Source organism: Ursus arctos, unplaced genomic scaffold (genome assembly GCF_023065955.2).
Source record: "Ursus arctos isolate Adak ecotype North America unplaced genomic scaffold, UrsArc2.0 scaffold_7, whole genome shotgun sequence".
Lineage (NCBI taxonomy): Eukaryota > Metazoa > Chordata > Mammalia > Carnivora > Ursidae > Ursus > Ursus arctos.
The window spans coordinates 432,741-455,791 of record NW_026623089.1 but is presented as its reverse complement, the minus strand read 5'-3'; the positions used below and the strand labels follow the sequence as shown (position 1 = coordinate 455,791).

At 53.8% G+C, this 23,051-nt stretch overlaps 1 protein-coding gene across 2 annotated transcripts in view; it reads right to left on the bottom strand.

The window, feature by feature from the left end:
- Positions 1 to 20,450, bottom strand: part of CFAP46 (cilia and flagella associated protein 46) — an 88,348-nt gene extending 67,898 nt beyond the window's left edge. The window contains exons 1-13 of one of the 2 annotated variants that reach the window (XM_026494460.4): positions 20,362 to 20,440; positions 19,807 to 19,931; positions 19,472 to 19,603; positions 18,891 to 18,955; positions 17,428 to 17,592; positions 16,399 to 16,522; positions 15,842 to 15,936; positions 14,858 to 14,968; positions 10,544 to 10,643; positions 6,991 to 7,089; positions 5,237 to 5,427; positions 1,259 to 1,487; positions 1,026 to 1,146 (exon numbers count right to left, since the gene is read on the bottom strand). In XM_026494460.4, coding sequence (XP_026350245.2) covers positions 1,026 to 1,146; positions 1,259 to 1,487; positions 5,237 to 5,427; positions 6,991 to 7,089; positions 10,544 to 10,643; positions 14,858 to 14,968; positions 15,842 to 15,936; positions 16,399 to 16,522; positions 17,428 to 17,592; positions 18,891 to 18,955; positions 19,472 to 19,603; positions 19,807 to 19,931; positions 20,362 to 20,410 — 1,606 coding nt within the window. In that variant the 5' untranslated portion in view covers positions 20,411 to 20,440. Of the gene's footprint in view, positions 1 to 1,025; positions 1,147 to 1,258; positions 1,488 to 5,236; positions 5,428 to 6,990; positions 7,090 to 10,543; positions 10,644 to 14,857; positions 14,969 to 15,841; positions 15,937 to 16,398; positions 16,523 to 17,427; positions 17,593 to 18,890; positions 18,956 to 19,471; positions 19,604 to 19,806; positions 19,932 to 20,361 lie in introns of both variants that reach the window. The other variant, XM_057308675.1, reaches the window with a different exon arrangement.
- Positions 20,451 to 23,051: the final 2,601 nt, after the last annotated feature.

Genomic DNA, 23,051 nt, shown 5'->3' with positions numbered 1-23,051 from the left:
CCGCCCCCACGGCCTGGCCCTTTGATCTGCTTGGTGGTGGGGGCTCCTCCCGGTAAATGGGGCACAAGTGAAGAGAGCTCGGCCTCCCTGAGCGCCGGGCTGCCCAGCACGGCGGCACAGGGCATGTGGCACATGCTGCTCTCTCAGCCAACGCGCCAGCCACCTCCAGGAGACAGCCCTCAGGGCCCCCCGAAGCCCCTCAGCATGCAGGGCCATGAGGCCTTCTCCAGCTGGGTCGCTGGGTCGCTGGCGGGCCGGCACCACAGCGGCTGACCGGCGCACATCAGGACTGCTGACACAGCCCCACATTTCTGGGGTGCGGGCCACATCCCAGAGCGGTCCTCTCCCCACTGCTGGGGCATGACAGCTGGGGGAGCAGAGCCTTGGGGCGGCCTTGGGTGGGGCTCCCCAGCTGGCCACAGACCTGCCGTCCACAAGGACGTGATGTGCTTGGCGGATCCGTGATGATGGGCAGAACTGCACCCCCAAAACTGTATGATGAAGCCCTAACCCTAGAACCTCAGAATGTGACCTTATTTGTTGTGTCTTTACAGGGGCAATTGAGTTAAAATGAGATCATTAGGGTGGGCCCTAATCTGTTGTGACAGATGCCCTTAAAAGGGAGGAACTCCGGACCCAGAGAAACAAGTACTGAGGGAAGATGGTGTGAAGACAGAGAAGACTGCTGTCTGCAAGCCCAAGGGGGCTGGAGCCACCCTCCACCCGACCTCAGGGGGAGTTCCTAGCCCTGCTGACACCTTATCTGGACCCCTGGCCTCCAGCCCCTGACGGTCGGTCCTGCTGGGAAGGAGGTCCTTGGTGACGGCGGCCGAGCTGGGACACAGCCTGGCGCTTTCAGAGACCAGACTGCACGCACATCAAGGCCTGGACGGGCGGGTTCAGAACTTAGGCGGGCACAGCATGGTCCTCAGTGCCGGGCTGGGGGTCTGCCCCAGACGGCATGAGGCTCAGGACGGCTGCTGAGCAGAAACACGCTGGGCTCCGGGAGTGACAGCAGTTTGTACCTTTGGCCTCGTTCTCGCTGTCGAGCACAATCTGGAAGGTGTCGGGGGCCAGCGCCAGGCCTGCATTCACCAGCAGAGCCCGCTTCCTCCTGACGCTATCTTTTGGGATGGCTTTCTTCGCCTATAACAGAAAGGGATGGTATGATGGGCAGGCTATACATCATCTTAAGTGACCCTGTCCCCGGGCTGTTCTGTAGGCCCCCAGTCCCTGGGCAACCCCAGTCCCATGGCACCTGCTCAATGGCCATGATGGCCTTGTCCTCGGCACGCTGTGGGGACTGGTACAGCATGGTACACAGGTGCAGCCGGTTCAAGGCCATGGTGAGCTTTTCCTGGTAGAGGCCCAGGCTGTCCAAGAGCACGGCCTTCTGCAGGTGCCGCATGGCCGGCTCCAGCCGGTCCTCGTCCTCCTCGATGTGCGCCATCTCCATGTGCACTTGGCAACGGAGCAGGACCATGAGGCTGGGGGAGGACAGCATGGTGTGACATGGGCCTGGGGCATGCTGACTTCCTGTGAGACCCTCCTGGCGCTTGGGCTCTCCAGCATCCTTCAGCTCCCGCCCAGCTTGGCCTGGAGGACTCTCGGGGGGTGGGGGGACAAGCAGGGAGGTCCCTGCAGAACAGCTAGGACCTGGGCTCTAGGGCTGAGAAGCAGCAAGTCAGCAGACTGGGGACCATGCCAGTGAGACCTGCTGGGTGGAGGACTCCATGGACATGGGAAGCCTGTGACGCTGCCACCACCACTCTGTCCTCAGGTACCGTCCCAACCACTGTGCACCACTGCCACCTGCTGCCTACGGCAGAAGCCTGCTCTTTGCCCCCCTGCTCTGGTCTTAGCAGCTGAAGTACACCCCCCACTCAGAATGGCCACCACGTCCCACCACATCCCATTCTGTGCATGTCAGTGAAGTGTCCTCAGAGCTTTTCCATCCACACGAGGCAGAGACCCCACATCACAGCCACTGCCCTGGGACACCAGCATTAGCAAATCCAACAAGTCCGGCCGAACACAAGTTCTGCAGGGCCCATGAACGGACGGAGCAGATGGAGGTATAAATGCCATGTGGTCTGCCTGCGACCTCAGGGACAAGGAGGCAGGACGTGCCTGTGGCTTCACCCACGCCCGTGAGGGGCCCCTGGTTAGTGCCAGGGGTGAGGTCCATGCTCCGCGTCAGGGAACCAGGCTCTGCAGACTCTGCCCAGAGTGGGCCATGTTTCTGGGGCAGGCCCTGCACTGAATCACGCTCTTCTGGGCAGCATGAGCCCGGATCCCACAATGGGAGACCCGTACAGGGCCGACGGAGCCAAGGAGCTGGCTGAGGCAAGCCAACACCACGCAGACTGCAGAGGGGGCGACACAGAGGGACAATCCACGTCTGGAACAATTTGGCAGAGCACGGGGCCACTGAGCCAAGGAGGCGAGATCGGAGCACAGCCGGGGCCGCTGAAGTCACAGGTGGGACGGAGGGAGGGGCTCCGCAGTGCCGGAGACCAGACCTGTAGGAGCTGTTCATCACCAGACATGCAAACTTAACACCTACCACAACAAAAATGAACGCTTCTGCGAGAGGCCGGCAGAAGCCAAGCACTTCTTAGGGCATCACCCACGATGTCCAGCACACAGCAAATAACACTAGACGTGCACGGAGAGAGAAAAACGTGAGCCACAGTCAGGCTTTGGGAAGGGTCAGGTGTTGGGTCTACCAGATAAATCCTTCTGTGCAAATATTACGATACAAATATAAATGTATTCAAAAACCTGACAGAAGACAATGCTAAGGACGGAACAGATACGGAATCTCGGGAGAGGAGAACCCACAAACTGAGACACTAGAGCTCAGGAAGGAAACGTGAAGTGGGAAAGCTCCTGCTTGGGGCTCACAGCTGGAAATGGGGAGGAAGAGCCAGTGAGCCAAAAATCATCCATCGGAGGGACCGATTGAAGTAGATTATTTATTTATTTATTTACTTATTTATTTAATTTTTAAAATTTTTTTAAAAGATTTTATTTATTTATTTGAGAGACAGCCAGCCAGCGAGAGAGGGAACACAAGCAGGGGGAGTGGGAGAGGAAGAAGCAGGCTCCCAGCGGAGGAGCCTGATGTGGGGCTCGATCCCAGAACGCCGGGATCACACCCTGAGCCGAAGGCAGACGCTTAACGACTGAGCCACCCAGGCGCCCCTGAAGAAGATTTTAAAAATGAGCGGAGGCTTGGGACTTGAGGGCAGTATTCAGGGCACGTGCGAAACTCAAGTCCCAGGAGGCAGAGAGTGAGGATGACAGATAACAGCTACTAATTTCTGATGAGAGGCCACGTCACATGTCTGAGCATCTCAGCAGACCCGAGGAGGAGTTTTTAAAGGCTCCCGGGAATTCCACGATCAGAACTCCGAATAAAGAAAGGGGCAGAAGGACACGCAGTATGTGGCGGAACCACGCTGGAAACTGTGCACCTTTTTTGCAGGAACTACGGCAGCCAGAAGAAACAAAACAGCCTCTTCCAAGTGTTTAAAAAAGAAAAATATCTGCAAACCCAGAACCCAGTAACCAGTGACAATAGTCTTCAAAGATGAGAGTCACGGAAAGTCATTTTCAGATCAACCAGAGTTCATCACCAGCAGGAAGGTCTTTGGGCTGGGTTAGAGCAGGCAGGAACTTGGATGTGTGGGAAGAAAAGAAGAGCCAATGGGATGAGCAAAGTAGGTAAACATGAGAAACTACTGTTTTTGTCTGTAATTTTCTTAAAAACAAACAAGGAAGCAAAGAAAACCACTGGCTGTAAGACCAGATGACAGCAGTGCAAAGTGAGGTAGTTCTATTTATACGTAAGATACGTCGCACTACGTCCAGACGTGAAACCCACGATCACAACAGCGGAAAGGAAGTGGGTGCAGTGAGGGGGGAGAAGCAGCACAGGGTCCACCGTCGGGACGTGAGGAGGGGTGCGCAACCGGCCCACGTGGACGTCACTGCCCGAGGACCCGTATTACTGGCCCTTGAGCAACCCTCCACCCCAGGAGGTATGGTGGGGAAACAAAGAAGCCAGTGCAGGAAGTGGAACAGAATTCTAAAAATTAACCTCAAGGAAGGCAGGGAAGGACCAGCAGGAAGCAGAAGGGATGAGCAGAAAGAAATGAGGTCAAAGACAAGCTCAATGCAACACCAAACACAAAGGGGCTAGAGCTCCAGTCACCACACAGATGGTCCCAGTAGACGAAAGGAAGATGGGTGGATGCTGCCCACCAGATGCGAGCTTCAAGCCCTAAAACGGCAGCTCCTGCCCCTCTTCTCCCTGCTCTACTGTCTTCTTAGCACATAACACAGCCAGCCTACTCAAAGCAGAGCGGAGGTGCAGGTGTGGGTGCAGGTGTAGTCGGAGGTGCGGGTGCAGGTGCGGGTGCAGGTGTGGGTGCAGGTGTGGATGCAGTATAGACGCAGGTGCCGGTGCGGGTGCAGGTGGGGGTGCGGGTGCAGGTGTGGATGCAGTATAGACGCAGGTGACAGTGCAGGTGCAGGTGTGGGTGCAGGTACAGGTATAGCCGGAGGTGCGGGTATAGCTGGAGGTGTGGTGTGGGTGCAGGTATAGACAGAGGTGCGGTGCAGGTGTGGGTGCTGGTGCAGGTGTGGGTGCAGGTGCTTGGCTGTACACCCTCATGGCACGTCTCTAGGACCTGCTGTTGTGCCTGGCCCAGGGGAGGTGCTCAGCAAGCATGTGATGAATGCATCCAATCCAGTGCGGACAGAAGGCATGGTGTCGCACACCTCAGCACAGACCCGTTGGGTGTTCCAGACACCGGGTGATGGGCACTGGCTTCATGGCCAGCGTGCGCCACGCTGTGGCCATGGCAGTCTCTTCCGTCAGAGTCTGTAGGGCAGAGACAACTCCGAGGAGGTTAGACCTAACTTGCTGTCAGTGTGTACCTGCAGCCTCCTGGAGCCTCGAGGCTGGGACCCGGGCTGGCCTGAGCTTGATGTCAGCCAGTGGGGAGGGCCACCCAGCCCTGACCTGGGGCACCCTCATGGCTTCGTCCCCGTGGCAGCTGTGCAAGCCCTTTCTGATACAGGCCGAGTTTCCCGCTGGCACCACCTTCTGGGGGAAATGCGCTGGATCTCATCTTTTTCCTGCTGCTAAAGGGTTCTGCCCCAGCCCTCCCCACACGAGCATGCCCCTCTCTGAGAGGACAGCCCCGGACCGGGAGGCACAAGCTACCTGTCCACCTTCTCCAGGATGTCCGCGATGTTGGTCAGCGGCTTGCGCAGGTGGTGCCGCAAGTTGTGCTGCAGCAAAGGGAGACACATGTTCCACTGGGTGGTGCACACTGCGTGGATGAGCCCGGGCTCGGCCAGGCGCACGGCTCGCTGCAGCGCCACGTCGAGTCTCTGCACTATGTTCAGTTGGGTCTGCACGGAACACACAGGCCAGTCTGTGAAGACTGACGGTGAGGCCCGCGTGCCACCTGGGGAGCTGGAGGGTCGGAGGCAGCGGGTGGGGCCAGGGCCCCAAGTCCAAGTCTGTCTGTGGCAATGGCCCCGTTCATCTTTTCTAGAAGGGACTAGTTGTCTAGAAGATACTTCCTTAAGGCCTAAAGTGGGCTCTGCACACCCATGGATGTGCTTCTCTTCCACGAGTTGATTCTATCCAAGTGTACGTATCTCTCGGGCTTGTATATTCACTGTGGCCGGTGGCCAGTTATGTTTACAGCCCAAAGAACATCTCCTCTGTTCTGTGCTACCTGCGCCCTTCCCACCAGACAGGCTCTGGTCCCACGTTTGAGGATGTGTGGAACGGCTTACGGCCCCACGCTTCCTCGGAGCCCCGAAGGCTCTCTGGAGGCGCCACGAGCTAACCCCACGAGTGCCCGCCGCGGCTCCAGACCAACACCACTCCTCTGTCCAATAGATTTTTTTTCCTTTTAAGCTGCAAAACTGTCATTAAAGAGTAGTCTAAAATAATCTCTGGGTTCCTTTCCTGGCAGGGGCTGCTTGTCCAAATCCTACTGCGTTAAATAAGCAGATGGGCGAGTGCAGCCAAGCTCACGTCGCCTGTAATTCTCTGCCACCATGTTTAGACAGCTGCTGCCATGCCAGCTCATCAGAAAGACAGCTGCCTCCTCTCTAACTGCAGACGGAACGTGGCAAACAAGTCCACCGTTTCCAAATGGAGCAGCTGAGGAAGAGCGGCTCCCGTGAGCATGATACCCCACCCCCCCAGTGAGGGTCCTCTGGACTTGCCTTCCCTGGGCTCCCCACCTCTTCCCCTGTGCCCCTGGGTTCCCCGCCTCTCCCTCCATGCCCCTGGGGTCCTGCCTCTCCCCACGCACCCCTGGGCTCCCCGCCTCCCCCCACGCACCCCTGGGCTTCCCCCTCCCTCCACCCATCCCTGGGCTCCTTGCCTCTCCCCACCTATCCTGGGGTCCCTGTATCCCCAACAACCTCTGATGACCCTCTTCTGCCCACCCCCAGATCTCCCCCTTCCCTCCATCCCTTACAACAACCTTACCACCTTCCCAGAGCCCCCCAGGTTTCCAGGCCCAGTGAGGCTGATGGACCCACACTGTGGCAGGGGGTGAGTTTGCCTTCCTGGACATGAGTCACAGTGGCAAAGAGCCAGGACAGGCACACAAAGGCGCTGACCAACGGCGAGTGCTATCAGTGTGCGTGGGGGGTGGGGGGAGAGCAGCTCCACACAGGCTGCAGGAGGGCTCGCCAGAGGCTCACCCTGGGCCCCCGTCCCCAGCCCAGCACACAGGTTGCATGACCCCAACACACCCGGGAGGCAAGATGGCCCTGGGAGCCATGAGGGCCTGTGCTCACTGGTGGGGTTCCTGCCAGAAAGGCTGTGTTCATGGGTGGGAACCCGAGGCACGGGAGGCCGGCCTTGTGTCCCCCCTCGCCCGGGAGCCAGGAGTTTCCAGGAAATGTGCAAAACCTTTCAGCGATGCTGACTCCTGTTCAGGGATTTACCTCAACGGCTGCTCGGACATAGATCTTAACTTTACTTTCGAGTCTTAAAGCTTCTAATTCATACTCCAGGCATTCAATTTCGATCAGCTTCCCAGGATCCTGCAGGACACACACAGTTTTTGTATACAGGGGAGATTTTTAGTGAAAGCAATCACGTACATTAACTTCAAAGACCGTTTTAAAATACAACTAATGTGCCGGTAGAAACTCAACAACAAAAAAACATAAGCGAATACAAAGACATACAACAAAAACTAAAATGTTCCCCCAAAATGCGAAGATTTAAGTGAGAAAGCAAACAGAGTTTTTTTGATACCTTTTTAATCATGGGGGGAAAAGATAGTTAATTTCACTGGACATTGAATTTTTGCAGAATTACACCAACTTCAGATAAACTCATAAAATTTGGCAAACGTGTTTTCTTTTACTTAGTCCCTGACAGGGCCAGGATGAGCTCCTTGCTTGGCCGAGGTCGAGGCGGTGGGCAGCACGAACCTGGGATTTGTCTTCACAGGGCACACTTGGCTTCTACAAAACTGCTAAGCTTTTCCAAAGGCGCTGTGCCATTCTGCGTTCCCGCCGGCTGTGACAAGAGCTGCGGCTTCCCCACACCCTCTCTCACGTGGAGTGCGGTCAGTCTCTAATTGCAGCCAGTCCAGTAGGTGTGTCACTGTGAGTTTGTACAGAACGTACATTGGTCTCCGCCTCGGTTCCCAGCACAGAGCTCCTGAAACCCTAGTAATGCTCGAGTGATGGAGCACCAGGGGCATCTTTCCTTCTAAAGACGTAACTCCCATGGGCTCCTGGGTGGGGGCTGGTCACACAAAGACCAAGCCATGATTACAAGCCTGGGATTCTCAGCCCTGCCCCCATCCTCCAGAAATGCATCAATAATTGGGTCGTGCCTACGTGAGGAAGCCCCCATAGATTCCCAATAGTACAGGGTTCGGGGAGCCTCCAGGTTGGTAAACATGTCCACATACTGGGAGGGTGGCCCACCCCAACTCCACAGGGACAGAAGCTCCTGCCCTCCCAGACCTCACCCTCTAGAGCTCTTCATCTGCATCCTTATTATATAATAAACTGGTAAATGTGTTTCCCTGAATTCTGTGAGCTGCTCCGGAAAATTAACCAAACCCAAGAAGGGGATTGTGGGAACCCCTCATTTGTAGGCAAAAAGGACAGAAGTTGTGGGTAACTTGGGGCCTTCTACTCACCACTGGCACCAAAGTGGGGGAGCAATTTTGTGGGACTGAGTCCTTCTCCTGTGGGATCTGATGTTGTCTCCAATAAGAGCAACGGAACTGTCTCAAATTGTAAGACACCCAGCTGGTGTCTGAGACTTGCTCGCTGTGGGGAAAACCCACACACATTTGGTGTTGGCGGTGCCGGAAGTGCACGGTTCTGCGGGAAAGCAAGGCAGAAACAGGACTTGGAAAACCAGCTCCTCCCAGAGTAGTCAACATCACAAGTAACGATAATTCCACACCTTTTCCTCTTCCCATCCATGTATTTTCACTGGGGGAAGTGTCTATTCAGAGCTTTCCGGTTTTGTTTTGTTTTGTTTTGTTTTTTTGGTTGTTTGTTTTCTTGAGTATTGAGAGTTCTCTGCATATTCTGGATATGACGTCCTTTATCAGATATGTGATTTGCAGACATTTTTACTCAGGACCTGGTTTGTATTTTCATTTTCTGAACAGTATCAAAGAACAAGATTCTTCATTTTAACAAAATGTATCAATTTCGTGTACGAATTATGCTCTTGACATCAATCGAAGAACTCTTTGCCTGACTCAAAGTCACAAAGAGTTGGGCTTGTTTGTTCTTCTGAAGTGGCAGAGTTTTGACACTCAGAGTTAGGTCCACGACGCATTTTGAGCTAATTTCTGTATGTGGTGTGAAATGGGGAGCCAATGCTTTTTTGTTTGTTTTTAACATGTGGCTATTCCCCTGCTCCAGTACCATTTGTTTAAAAGACAAATTTTTTATCCACTGAAAGCCATTTCAGTGACGCCTCTGTCAAAAGTCAACTGGCCATATGTTTGCGGGTCTGACCCTGGGCTCATTCCATCCACGTCACTTCCTTCAGGCCAACGCCACACCGGCTTAACTACTGCATCTTTACCATACGTCCCGGAGCGAGGTAGAGTACATCTTCTGACACTGTTCTGTGTTTCCAGAGTGGCTTCTCGTTCTCTTGGCTCCTTTGCATTTCCATACAAGTTTCATGATCAGTGTGTCCGTTTCCGATGCACTCCTACTAGGACTCTGCTCAGGAGCACGCCCAAGCCACCATCCGACCTGCCTTGGTGCTCTCCAGCCTCTGCTGCACCCACCCTGCATGCCCGTCCCACCTCTCCCACCTGGCAGTCCTATCCAAGTACTACCAGACTGTCGAGGTCCAAGTGAAGTTTTTTTCCTTTTTTAGAACAATTTCCAGATCAACATAACCACAAATATGACTGATTTCCCTTCTGCTGAACTGCACCATGAAAGGGGCACTACTCTGCAGCTCCATTTGGAGGGAAACTTCTGAGAAGCAGCTGATATCTAAGACTCACAGGTACTGTGGGACTAAACACAGCAGGTGCTTAATGGAAAGGGCAGGAAGTGATGCTGGTGCTAATGGTCCCACTGTCCGAGCGGATCCTCCCTCCACCTCTCTCGCCCTCACGGGCAGCAGCACCCACAGCAGCACCTGCTGTCCCCTGGCATTACGTCCCACAGCGCCAGCGCCGGCGGCGAAGTGAGCCTCTAGTCGTGCAAGAGCCCGTGCGGCTTCTTGAGTCATAACACGGACACCTGAAGCATGCACTCTGAGAAACTCCTGGCAGGAATGTCAAGTTTTCTTTGGAGGGCAATATTGTAATATGTATTTTAAAATCTTGAAAGTGGGGCGCCTGGATGGGGCAGTTGTTAAGCATCTGCCTTTGGCTCAGGGCGTGATCCCGGTGTTCTGGGATCGAGCCCCACATCAGGCTTCTCTGCTGGGAGCCTGCTTCTCCCTCTCCCACTCCCCCTGCTTGTGTTCCCTCTCTCGCTGGCTGTCTCTCTCTGTCAAATAAATAAATAAAATCTTTTAAAAAAAAATCCTGAAAGTGAAATTCCCAAGTAATTTCAGGTCCATGAACTTGCTTTAGGAACAAAAACCTAAGTTCAGATAAAAGCTTTAGGCACAAAATGTTGACTGCAGCCCTTTATGTAAAAGCAAAGAGTAACAGGATTGAAGCGTCCAATAATGGGGCTGAGGAATAAGTTTTGGATCATGAATATTATGAAATATGGTGCAGCCCTTCAGATGAATCGCGTAAACAGCTGGCGGCAACACAGGCCGCTGCTGCCAGGGAGGCGAGAGCTCGTGACGCACATGTCACATCATCTCAACGGGGTGAAATGCACGTGTGGAAAACTGGCAGCATGTTACCAACCACACATTGCTAGGCCCTCCTGCTGAAGGGTTGGAATTCCGCCCCCTCCCCTTGGCCTGGTATGTCCGGACGGCAACAGATGACGACGAGCAGGTGCTACACGCCCACCGCCACCCCTCACTTACTTTGCTGTCGATCCCCTTCAAGTCTGACAGGCAGCCGGAGGAGATCTCCTCACATTTCAAGGTCAAAGAAAGACGAGCCAATTCAAAAAGCAAAAGAATTCTGGAAATGAAGAAACAGAAGAGCAATGCATCAGTAGAGGGGTCAGGGAACATTTACCTGCGTGTCCTGTAGGGGAGAAAAAGCAGTCGTCATTTCACCAGAGGCGGGAAATAAAACTAAAATAAACATCCCATGGTGACGGTCCCCAAGCCCAGCCCCCGCCAGGCCCCGACACAGAATTTGGCGGAAATGAAGAGCTGTGTCCGCTGGGCAAACTGCTCCTCCTCTGCCCTCGGGTGGGTACAAGTGCGGGGAAGGACGCAGGGACAACAGACCCGCACAGCAACTCAGAGCCACGGGGGCACCGTCTGAATCATCAGAGAGTGCAGGCAACACAGAGAACAGACACGAATTTCCTGACTCAAAGCCTCTTCCTCCGACCACGGGACAAGCATCAAGGATATCACTCAGCCAGGTCTTTGCAGAAAGTGGCAGGCTGATGCTAACATCTATATGGACGTGCAAAGGACCCACGATGGCCGAAGCGACTTTGAAAACGAACAAGGCTAGAGGACTAGACTACCTGATCTTGAGACTTAATATAAAACTGTAGGAGTCCAGGTCTGATGTAGGACAGGCCCGGGTCCTCCGCCTTGACCCTGACATCCTGGACCAGGCACTTCTTTGTTGGGCATGGGAGACCCATCCTGCACACCCCAGTACCTTTAGCAGCACCCCCGGCTGCCAGCCACAAGATGCCAGGAGCAGCCCCCACGGCGGCCACCGGCACTCTCCAGACATGCCAAATGTTCCCCTGGGAGAAGCCGGTGCCCTTTCTGCCCTTGGCTAGCTAACCATCACAGTCTTACCCAGGACCCCAAATGGCTTGTCTGCTATAATAACTGAACTTGGTGTCGCCACCTCCCCTCCCTGCACTCCCACCATCCCCGCCCCCCTCTTCCTCCACCTACTCAGTCCCTGGAGCTTCAAGGGCCCTGGCAGTCCTGACCTCCTGACATCCTGCCCCTCAGTGCTCCCTGAGCTCCGGCCACATGGAACCACTGTGCAGGTAAGAAGGGACAACCCGAAAACGCACAAATCACTGGGTTTTAGTCCTTTTTTTTTTGTTTCAAACTAACAGAACATTTTTTTCCCACCCAGAAGCCCGGTTGGAGGGGTGTCAGCAGGGTCCCTCACTCAGAGTTGGGAGCCCAAGGCTCTTAGACAAGGAGGGACCTGAAAGCAAACAGCTGTGGCTGGCGGGACAGATGGCCCAGCCAGCATAGGACACGCCCTCTCCTCCAGGCCCAAGGAACACCAAGCAAACGCAGACTGCACATGAGGCCAAGGAAACTTAACTGTCCCAGGGCAGAAGCTGCTGGGGTCAGCCCTTCTGCCCACACATGGTAAAAGCAGAAGTCCTTACAAAAGTAAAGCCACAGAGACACCGCAGGGGAAAGAACCATTTTCAAACCTGGAGGGTGGGAGGGCCTTGCTGGGCACATACGTAGAGGTGGGGGACACAAGGCCAAGGCTGGTTCATGGTTGGGGGGGCACACAAGTGGGGGTCAGGGTGTGCAGCCAGCTCTGAGCTGGGGCTGCACGGCCTGGACTTCTAGGGCACCGGGTCAGCCTTGACTCACAGGGCTGTTGGGCAAAGAATCCGCCATAGGCCAGGACTGACGGGAATAAATATGAGTTCGAATTATTCTTATATTAAATAAAACATTTCTGTACATCAAAAATTAATTTTAAAAACCAAAAAGGTACACAAACTGGGATAACTGATACATATACTGGAGCTGAAGGGCCCATATTTTAAATTAGAAAAAGCTTCTGCAAGTCAATAATGAAATGGTTTATACCCTACTTATAAAAAAATGGGCAAAGTAAGTGTACAGGAAACTAATAAAAGGAAAAAATGCCAGGAAACACAGGACAAAACAGCAGCAGTCAGAGGACAGGACAGGGTGAGAGCAACGGCATGCCCCTCTCCTCCGACTTGCTCCAAGATGATCGGAGAGGTCAGAGACGAGGGCCCTTACATGTGTGCTCTGTATGGCTTTTGCAGCATGTATCAAGCACCCCAGAGTCCCACTTCTAGAAACTTCCCCTGGAGCTGCTCATGTCAGAAGTGAGAACCCCAAGGGAGGACCCAGTCGTAACAAGGGACGTTGGAGGGGACACTGTACGCGTGCCTATGCGTGTGCGTGGGTTCTCATAACCGAAGTGCTCTGACTGACCGCCTAGAGGGCCTGAAAACCATGTGAAGAACTTAAGTGCAGAATATTTTGTGATGCGGAAACATGCTCACAATTTAAATGTAAAAGTAGGTTAAAAACCTATGTGATAATAATGTTGAAAATATAGATTGATCTATTTTCAAACTTCTTATAATTATTGCATATTAAATTTGAAATAAGAAAAAAATGATGAAAATCATTTAAAGATTTATTTATTTTAGAGCAAGTGAGCACGGGGTGGGGGGGATAGGTAGGGGCAGAGGGAGAGAAAATCACAGACAGACTTTGCACTGAGCGCAGAGCCCGATCTCACAACCCTGAGATCATGACCTGAGCCGAAACCAAGAGTCAGATGCTTAACCAACTGTGCCACCCAGGCGCCCCAATGATGAAAATCATCTTAAAAATATGTATATACGCCATCCCTGGCCCATTCAATCTGTGTAAATTCAAGAGCCGTGGAGGAGTTCCTACAGGGAGTGACATGAACACGAGACATGTTGTGGCCCCTTTCGTCCAACCTACCACAGGTGGCTTCAAGATGCCCGGTGACCCTGCACCCTGGTGTTCATGGCCTGGGTGACCCCTTCCCTTTGAGTAACTCACTGCTAACCAACAGGAGACCTCAACCTTGGGCCTGATCAGATCCCAAACAATTCTGACTTCCCTTGTGCTAGTCAATTATCCCTCGCTGGCTTTGGTAAAGCACCTGCTTGTCGAGCTTCAGAAGTCACCACAGCCCTGCCAACACCTGGGTGGCAGCTGTGCCTGGACTCCCATCCCGCAGACCCCGGGAGCGAATCAACGTGCATCGTCACAAGCTGCTAGCTCTGTGGTAATTTATGACGCAATTGATCATACACCCCCTACGTGAGTTTTCTAAGGCGACTGTGATGGATTACCATCAACTAATTGGCTTAAACAATTGAAATTCCATCTCTTACAGTTCCAGAGACCAGATGACTAAAATCTAGGGCAAGAGCCTTCTTTGCTCTGCCAGCTTCTGATACTCGTCAGCAATCCTTGGTGCTCCTTGGCTTGCAGCCACCACTCCAATCTCTGCCTCTATCATCACCTGGCCTTCTTCCCCATAGGCATCCGCATCCCAAATTTCCCTCTTCTTATAAGGACAAAAGTCACTCATTAGGGCCCATCCTAATCCAGGATGACCCATCTTAACTTGACGACATCTGCAAAAATCCTATTTCCAAATAAGATCATGTTCATAGGCAGCGAAGGTTGGAACTTGAATAGATCTTTCTGGGGAACATAGTTCCACCCATAACACCCTAAAATCAATGAATGAGTGACAGACTGAAAAAATATATCAATAATTATTATAGACAATGGCCAAAATGTTTCATGTGTTAGGAGTGCAGAGAAGTTGATGAGAAAATCATTGAGAACTCAAAAGATAAATTCTCGAAAGTGGTAGTTCCGAGGCCTGCACACATGGCTGAGCATTACACCTCACAGGTAACTGGAGGCGCACAGGTGGACACCAAAGCAGTAAGATAATCTCAGCCACCATGTTACCGGGGCGGCGGTGGTGTCTGTCCTTTTAAGTCAGCACCCATGAGAACAGGACAAAACAGCTCCTGGACTGGGAAGCACACTCATCATTTCTCTAGAAATAAACTAGAGGCTCCATTCTAGCTCATTCTGTCAGCCTCTGGCTCAGCTATCCATTCCTGGGAAGCCAGCACGCCTCCTAACAGCAAACGGCACCAGGGGAGGGAGGAAGGCACAGCACTGAAAACCTGAAGTGCTGAGGGCGGAGGACTCTGGCTGCTGAGATGTGACACTGCTACTCAGAAAGGTGTGAGAGGTTTTAATAACTGGAAAAGTACCTATGCTTAGAAGTTAAATTTGATTTAAAAAGTACAATATGTAGTTACATATCCCACATGCTCCCCAAACAGTACAAACCTCAAGACCAAAAAAAAGAATAGCAGAGTCTCCACAGTGGCTGAGGCTTGATCCAGTACAACGATTATGTAGATGTAAAAGTGGAAAAACACGGACACTTACTTTTCCTCTCTCACTGAAGGGAAGCGCTGGTGATTATAATTACTTAAATGTTTATAGGCCTTCTTCAGAATTGTGTTCACATCTTCAGGAAACTCATTTTTATCCAATTTTCTAGAATTTATTCAAACATTAAATAACCAAAATATCATGTCAGATTTGTTCAAATTACCCTAAAAGAAACTCCAGGTCTATGAATCTGTGTTTCTCACTGAACAGAAGGCCTAAAAAATCCCTCCTTCTTCCTTCCTTCAGTCTCCAAGGTGACTTCTCACGCTGCCTTACTGTCCTCACTCCCAGAGCAGGCTCTTTCTCCCTGTACAGCCCCTCTGCCGGAACCAGACCCATAGGACGGCAACCTTGTAGGCTGGCTTGGCCTGTCATACCTCCCCTGCTCAGGACCCTGGGCAGCAAACTGCCTCCCTCTGGACAGCTTCCCTCTACTCACACACACTGGACCTCTTTACTGCCCTCCCCTCACACTCTCTGATCTCCTCATGCCTTCTCCTTACACACACTGATCTCACTGCCCTCACCTCACACAGTGGCTCTCCTCACTGCCCTTTCTTCTCACACAGTGGCTCTCCAGGCTCCTAATTCCCTCTTGCCACTTTAGCAGGTGTCTGCCTGCATACAGTTCCATTCTTCCTTCACTTTCAACCACTACTGTCAGAGTGTTACCCAAATTAGCTACTCTTGTTTTACTCAATGTCAAGGTCAAATGTCAAGCCTCATCTGGAAGGGCCTATCAGACAGATCTCACCCAGCCTGTGACTTCCCTCCTAAACCAGCCTCCTCCTTAGAAGCTACACTCACCCACTGGCAGCCTCTCTGGCTGCTTCTTAGTAAAGGGAGGCAAGGCGGAGTCCCGTCCTCTGGGCCCCGGCCTCCCTGCTGTTCCAGCCTCACTCACCCCCTGGCACAGCCGTATCCCTCTACATGGCACAGAGACCCTGAGTCAGCACCTAAAACTCCTAAACCACTCACGCTTTTAGCATATTAACGTGGTAAGTGACGGCCAGGCTAACGGAGGTCTTCTTTTCTTCCTGTAACTGAAGCTCGTCCAGTAATTCATGTCGCACCTGTTATAAAGTAGAACAGTACTGTGAGTTGATTTAAACAAATAACTTAGCTAGAAATCCAGGTATTAGTTATTTACAATTACTCCTCCTTTAAAATTAGTGTTTGTGATGAACAAGCGTCTCTTCAGTAACTACATTGTATACTCCGTTTTCATACAGAAGCTCGGTTGATTTTCTACACGCGGCAGGTGGTGGATGACGCGGTCCCTCATACACATTGTAGGGCGTATGATTACTTTACCTTAACAGATTTTCTGCTAGCCTTAATTCAGTGCTGTAACAAGTGAAATACTCAGAGACCACAATGAAGGCAGACGATGTTTTATTCCGTCAATGTGTGCACGATGCATGTACGCTTTTGTGTCTCTCAGTGGATGGACTTGGCTGTTTTTACACACAGTTCTCCAAAACTGACATTTAAGAAAATTACTTCTACCTACATTTTTCAATATGCCAACTTACCATAACAGAAAACATGTGTCGATATTTCTGTGGCACATTAGCTTTTATAAATGGTGCTGCAGTGACACAAAATTTTGCGGCCTCTTCCTTCCTTCCAGCTTGTAGATAACAGTCCAGAAGCTCCCTGGATAATATTAAAATACTGGATATGAAAACCTGATGAAATCATTTTCTGCTGCAAATGTCTAATAACCAGGTTATTATGCATTCATTATGTTTCACGAACTTCAGAAAGATACACGGATCAGCCAGCTCCTTACCCCACACCCGCAGCGCGTGGCTCAGCAGGGACTGTGGGCAGGGGCTGAGCAAGCTATGCTGCTCCTGGCAGGAGGGAAAGGAAATGTCTGCACTGTAACTACCTCAAACATTTAAAATACCATTTGTAAGAAAGATTGTATTTATACTTATTTTCTGTTAAAAGCTCCCCAAGTAGCCATAAAGCAGGTGAAGAAAGCCTACAGATTCCGGATTCCAACTTCAGGGCAGATCCTCTGGGTCCTCCTTGCAGACACGCACCCAGTCGCTAGCCTGCATGTGGGGCCCCCCAAAGACAGGAAGAGCCCGGCTGATTGCCTTCCGGTCCGCCCAGCACAAGGATCATACGCTAACATCTCTCGCTGTGGCTTCTCAGGGCTGTCTCTATGGTGATGCATGAGGTGCATGCTTCCCTAAACAGGGCCATTCTGGCTGAGTTTTCTGTTGCTAAAATGTCTACATTAACAACTTACTGAACTAAGTTGAAACCACAAGCCAGGATTATGACACAAGCTCACATTTCCTGTGTTTTGAGTCTAAACACTCATCTTGTTGTAACACCCATGTGATCACGACATAGTGATTTCATCTATAGACCTCATCAGACAAAACACACAAAAAACCTAATTCTAACTATGGAGTAGGAAACGATGACATCCACACCCTGCAGTGTAAGATCAGCATCCCCATGGGAGCAGGCAGGAGGGGAAGGAGGTCAGAGGCTGCCAAGTGTGGTTGGTTAGGGACTCGTGGCAGGACGCTTCAACTCACAGCATCAGCTCTGCCCGCCACTCCTTGTCCTCTTCCTCAGTCTGATTTAACACGTTGACGATTTGGGAGAGGCTGGAGATCAGATGGTGATGATACCCTGGCTTGAGAAATGGCCTCACCATTTGCCAGTAGAGGACCGATGCGTTATACACCAGGAAGTAATACCTGCAGCACGAGCAGAGGAAGTCTGAGACTAGGTCCCGAGCCCGTCAGCAGCCTGTCCGGAGCCTGTCCCCAGTCCCCGAGTCCCCTCCAGAGCCTGTCCCGAGCCCCCTCAGGCAGGAGCCTCGAGTCCTCTGTCTCCAGTAGATGGCAGCAGCACCACCGGAGCCGCTCGGAGCCGCTCCGACCCGCCCCGCCTACGCACAAGTTCAACCCCAGCCATGATGACCCAGCCACATGACTCCTGAGTCCAGACTAGAGATCCCTTCACCCATTCAGTCATTCCAAAAGTGATCAGCTCCCTGTGAAAATACACCAGTCAGCAAGGTCTCCTTTGGTTCCCAAGAGATAGACAAGAACAGGCAAGTGCAGGGGGAATCAAGGAAGGCTTCCCAGAGGAAGTAACATCCTGCTGAGACCTGAAATGTGACGAGCACTCAGCCAGAGAGCAGTGCAGGGAAAGGGTCTGGCAGGCAAAAATAAATAAATAAATAAATAAATAAATAAATAAATGGGGGAGAGCAGAATCTTTGGGGAACGGAGTCCTCATGCCTGCACACGAAGTGCAAAGTGGGACAGGAGGAGGGGTGAGAAGCGGAGCAGGGACACCCCTCAGAAGGTGGGCTTTTCCCCGAGGGCTGGAAGGAGTCACTGGAGGAATATGAGTAAGGGCATCCCGGGGCCAATTTGCCTTTCTTGCTCCAGGCCTCTCTGAGAGGCCAGCTCCGCCTTGTAAGACCCCAGGTGCCTGGGCAGGAGGCTCTCAACAGCCCTGGTCAGGAGACCGAATGAGTGGATCAGGATTTACACCTCGATCTCCTTTAAATGGTGTATCCTACTTAAAGAGGTTGTATTAATACCACTTTGTGTGCAAACTTCACAGCTTCAATAATATTTCTTCTTGATGAAGGGAACATTAAGTAGAAAACTGTGCAGCTGAATCTGTGTGGACATGAGGCCTCGGCCTGGGCAATCTGCCAGAGGGATAGAGGCACGTGGGGGCAGGGGAGGGAGGGAGCCTGATGCTGAACCCTCAGAGAGGCCCAGAAAGTAAGGGGCCATGAAGACCGACCAAAGAAGTTCCCGCAGAGAAAGCAGACAAAAGCCCATGTGCAGATCACAGAAACCGCAGGCCAGACAAATGGATGAGGCTAAGGGAATGGGGTGTGTATGCGGCCCAGCTGCACACGTTAGAGCAGCCGCAAGGACACAACAAGGACAACCCCCGGTCTAAACAGGTAGAACCGCTTGCTAAATCCCAGCTCTGTACCTTTTACGCGAGCCCCGTATGCTCCGCCTACCTGGGCTCTCCTTTCGCAAAGTTGATCGCTTTCATATACTGAGTAACACAATTTTCAAATTCCTCCTAAAACAACATAAAAAATGCACAATCACATTGAATTTGCCACTGAACCACCAATCATCGCTCGCGGTCACTTCCGTGGACAGTAAGCCACACTGAGGACTGGCCTGGGAGCCCATGCGTAAGCAGCAGCAGCCGGGGCACCTGGGGAGTTCTCAGGCACACGGGCCAGGCTCAAGGGCGGCTGTCGTAGGCACAGCCAGGGCAGCAGGAGGCAGAGGCCGAAGGTCAAGCAAGAGCTGAGAGGAAAAGCATAAGCAGGAAACACGGCCGGTGTCCCGTCACCGACCTTTGCATAAAGAGTACTTTAGGATTTGTCTAGCCTGACACGATTTTGGAAGCAGGGTGAGACTGTAACTCTTCTGACATAAGATGTAAAATCGTGAGGAGAATCAAGGCACCCCAGGGAAAACCCAGAGTGGGACGCACCGTTAGGTATTCATTTAGGAACGGCGAACTAGCACGGCCGTGTGTCCCAACCAAACATTAGGGTTGTGCCCGCGAAGCCTTCCCCCTCACCAGGTTTTCGGCGGACTTGGGGGCACAGAGCTGGGCCCTGCACAGGTGCGCTCGGCCCAGGAACTGGGTGACTGGCCCCTTCACCTTGAAGTACATCTGGACGCAGTCGTCGCTCATCTCGGGGTACCCCATCTGCAAGACACCGCCGCCGCCGCCGTGAGCGGCCCCGGAAGGACGCCTGCGGACGGTGCGCAGGGCAGCGGCTCTAACAACAGCCCCGAGGACAGCAGATCCAGCAGCTTCCTCCCGGGACCACCCCCCACCCCGGTGCTACTCCTCTCTCCAGCTCCACCTCCTGCCCCCAGAGACCTTCCGAGGACTCCCGGACTCAGTACCTTCAGGGCCTGTTCTGCACACAAAACAAACAGGTCGGGGCTGAAGCTTTCCATGGGGTCAAACTCTGATTTGCCCAGGTTGGCCGACTTAATCAGCTCATAAGCCCTCCTCAGGGAGGCGTCATCTACCAGGACGACAGTGGAGAAAGGTCTGGTCTGCAGATAGCCTGCGTGCCATCACTATGCACGGGGGCGGGGGGGGGGGACGGCCGGGTGTCCCCCCGCTCCCACCACCGAGGACCGGCCTCCACCCCGCGCCTCGGCGTCCACCCCCGCGGCTGCGCCCCCTCCCCAGCCTCCAGCAGGCCCGAGCCCCCGCACAGTGGGGGCAGGGATCCTGAGCAACCTTGGAGGATGACAACGCGGGGGTCGCGGAGGTCCTACGGGGGCGAGGGGCGTAGGTTCCGGGACCTCCCCAAGATGGGAATCCGGAGTGCGGCGGGACCCGGCCGCCACAGGTGAGGGGTCTGATGGGTCGGGCGTGTAGCCTCCCCGGGGGCAGGGTACTGCCGGGTTCCGGGTCCCTGCGGCTGGGGGGTCGGGGCCCCAGCCCACCCTGCTGGCTCTGGGCGCGGGCCAGCTCCTGCGTGATAACCAGGTCCATGGCGCCGGGACCGAGGGCGGTTGGCTTTCTCCCGCTAGCCCAGAGTGGGTGGTTGCCTAGCGACCGAGGGGGACGCCCGCCGGTCCTACGGGTCGGCGACTGGGCCACACTAGTCCGGAGGCGAACCGCCGCCAGGGGATCACCCTGTGCGCGTTCCTCCCGCCCTTCCGGCACAAGGACGTGGGGGCGCGGGGCGCGGGGCGTGGCCCCGGGGCAAGGGAAGTGGAGCGAGGGCAGGGCGCGCTCCCGTCGGGGTCGTGCCCACGCTGGCCCGGGCGCCCCCACTAGCACCAGCCTCAGCCCACCCCCGGGGTGATGCTCCGGCCCAGCAGCCCCCTCGTCCCCGCCCGCAGCCCCCCCCCGCCCCCCAGTCAAGGATGCCCCTGGATCTGGCCCTGACTTCCGGAACATATTCCTACCTGCCTTAACTCATTCACTCGGGCATTCATTCATTCATTCATTCGTGCATCCTGCAGACCGAGGATCCCACGGACAGTTGTTCACCCCTGCCTGAGCCGGGGCTGAGCGCGCCTGGAAACGCAGCGGGTGCAGGGGCCGCTGCGTGCGCAGAGGACGTCAGGCAAACAGTGATTGCGTGTCTAGGGGTCCAAAATCGTGTCAGGCTAGACAAACCCGATAGCTTCGCGCAAGCACGGGAAGGGCAAGCTGAGATTTGCAAGAGGAGAGGAGGCTCCCCACAAAGGCGGGAGGACAGCACCTGCGCAGGGCCAGAGGAGGGAGGGGCGCCCACAAGGGCGCGTGGGCGGGGCTGCGGGGGGGCTGGGGGGCCAGCGCTCCGGCCAGGGCGGGGTCCCCCTCCTCCAAGGGCGCTGGACACGGTGAGCCCAGGTCTCGGCATCTTCTGAGGGTGCCAGGTGGAGACTGGTTTGGAGAGGGTGAAGCTGAAGAGGCCGCGGGCTCACACCGAGGGCAGGAAGGGAGAGCGTGTCTGGGTGACAGGTGTGGGGCCAAAGAAGGCCAAGAGGCCACAGCCCTGGGGCTTACACACAAGGCTGGTTGGGGCACACCCCGGCATGGGGAGCTCCAGGAGAGGGCTGGACAGGTGGCAGCTCTGGAGCAGGTGCTGGGTGTCCTGTCCCAGCATGCGTTATGCCGAGGTCCGCAGAGCTCATCTTTGCAGGAAGGCTCTGGGCTGGAGATGCAGGTCTGCTCACAGCTCCCACATGCTGGTGTGTGATGAGTACAGCAGGGGTGGAGCGGGCTGGAGACCAGCAGCCTTGGAGACCTCTTGGCCAGGAGCAGCAGGAAGAGCTGCGGGTGGGGGCAGAGAGGTGGAAAGGAAGCCGGGCGGAGTCACAGGGAGCCAAGGGAAGGGTGTTGGGGGAGGGGTCAGTTACGTTAAATGCGGCCAAGATGTCAGTAAGATGAGCACTGAGAAACAGCGTTGGGATTAGCAAGGTGGAGGCTGTGAATAGCCATTTCCCTGAATGGGGGGGGGGGGGGGGCACAGAGTGCTGGAGGGGTGGGAGAGTGAGTGGGGTCTGGAGTAGAGACAAAGAGAGGTGCACAACTTTTTCAAGAAATTTGGCTTCCCATGGAGTGGAAAGAGTCGAGGCCGGGACTTTGTCATCTGAGGAGGGATATTTCTAAAGGAATAAGACAACTGAGCCCTTTTAAAGTTGGTGGGTTTTTATTGGCTAATGTGATGGCATCTACAAAAACAGGCAACTGCTAAGAAGTGAATTTAGCAAGGAGCAGGGTACAGCATCAGTATGTGAATATTGACTGTATCTGTAAACACCAGCAACGAACAGAAAAGGACAGAAACACGCGTTTTAGAATTGCGTCAGAAACAAAGCCCCGTGGAATAAATTTAACGGAAAATGTGTGCTGTGGCCGCACTAACTCTACAAACATGATGGAGAGAGGGTCGCGGTGGGAGTGGGAAGACTCGGACTTGTGAGACATCCTTTCCCTCCAATACGCTTCTCACTCAGCGCAATCCCAGGCACAGCAGACCTTTTTCTGGAAATCGAGAGCTGACCTTAACATGTCCATGGATATCCACAAAGGACCTAGAGTGGCCAAGACGACCGTGAGGGAGAAGAGCAGCGTTGGGGGACTCACACTCCATTTCAAGACTGACAGTGAGGTTGCGGCAGTAGGGAAGACGGTGTAGACCAGCGGAGTGGAACAGAGTTCAGAACCAGATCCCACGTCCAGAGTTCACTGATTCGGCCAGATGCGCTGATTCAATGGGGAAAAGGACGGTCTTTTCCACAGTGGTGCCAGAACATGGGGGGGGGGGGCATGGGGACACCCAGCCCTGCACCACACAGGGCGGCCCTCATTAGAGCCAGGTCCCAGGCTTAGAAGGGTGTGTAAGAGTGAAAGAAGATACCACAGCATCTTGGAGCAGACGGAAGTTCTTCGCTAGGGCACAAAAAGTGAAACCATCAAGGAAAAAAATGAGCTGTCCTCATCAAAAATAAAACCTCTGCTCTTTGAAAGACTGTAAAGAAAATGAACAGGTTGGGGGGCGCCTGGGTGGCACAGCGGTTAAGCGTCTGCCTTCGGCTCAGGGCGTGATCCCGGTGTTATGGGATCGAGCCCCACGTCAGGCTCCTCCCCTATGAGCCTGCTTCTTCCTCTCCCACTCCCCCTGCTTGTGTTCCCTCTC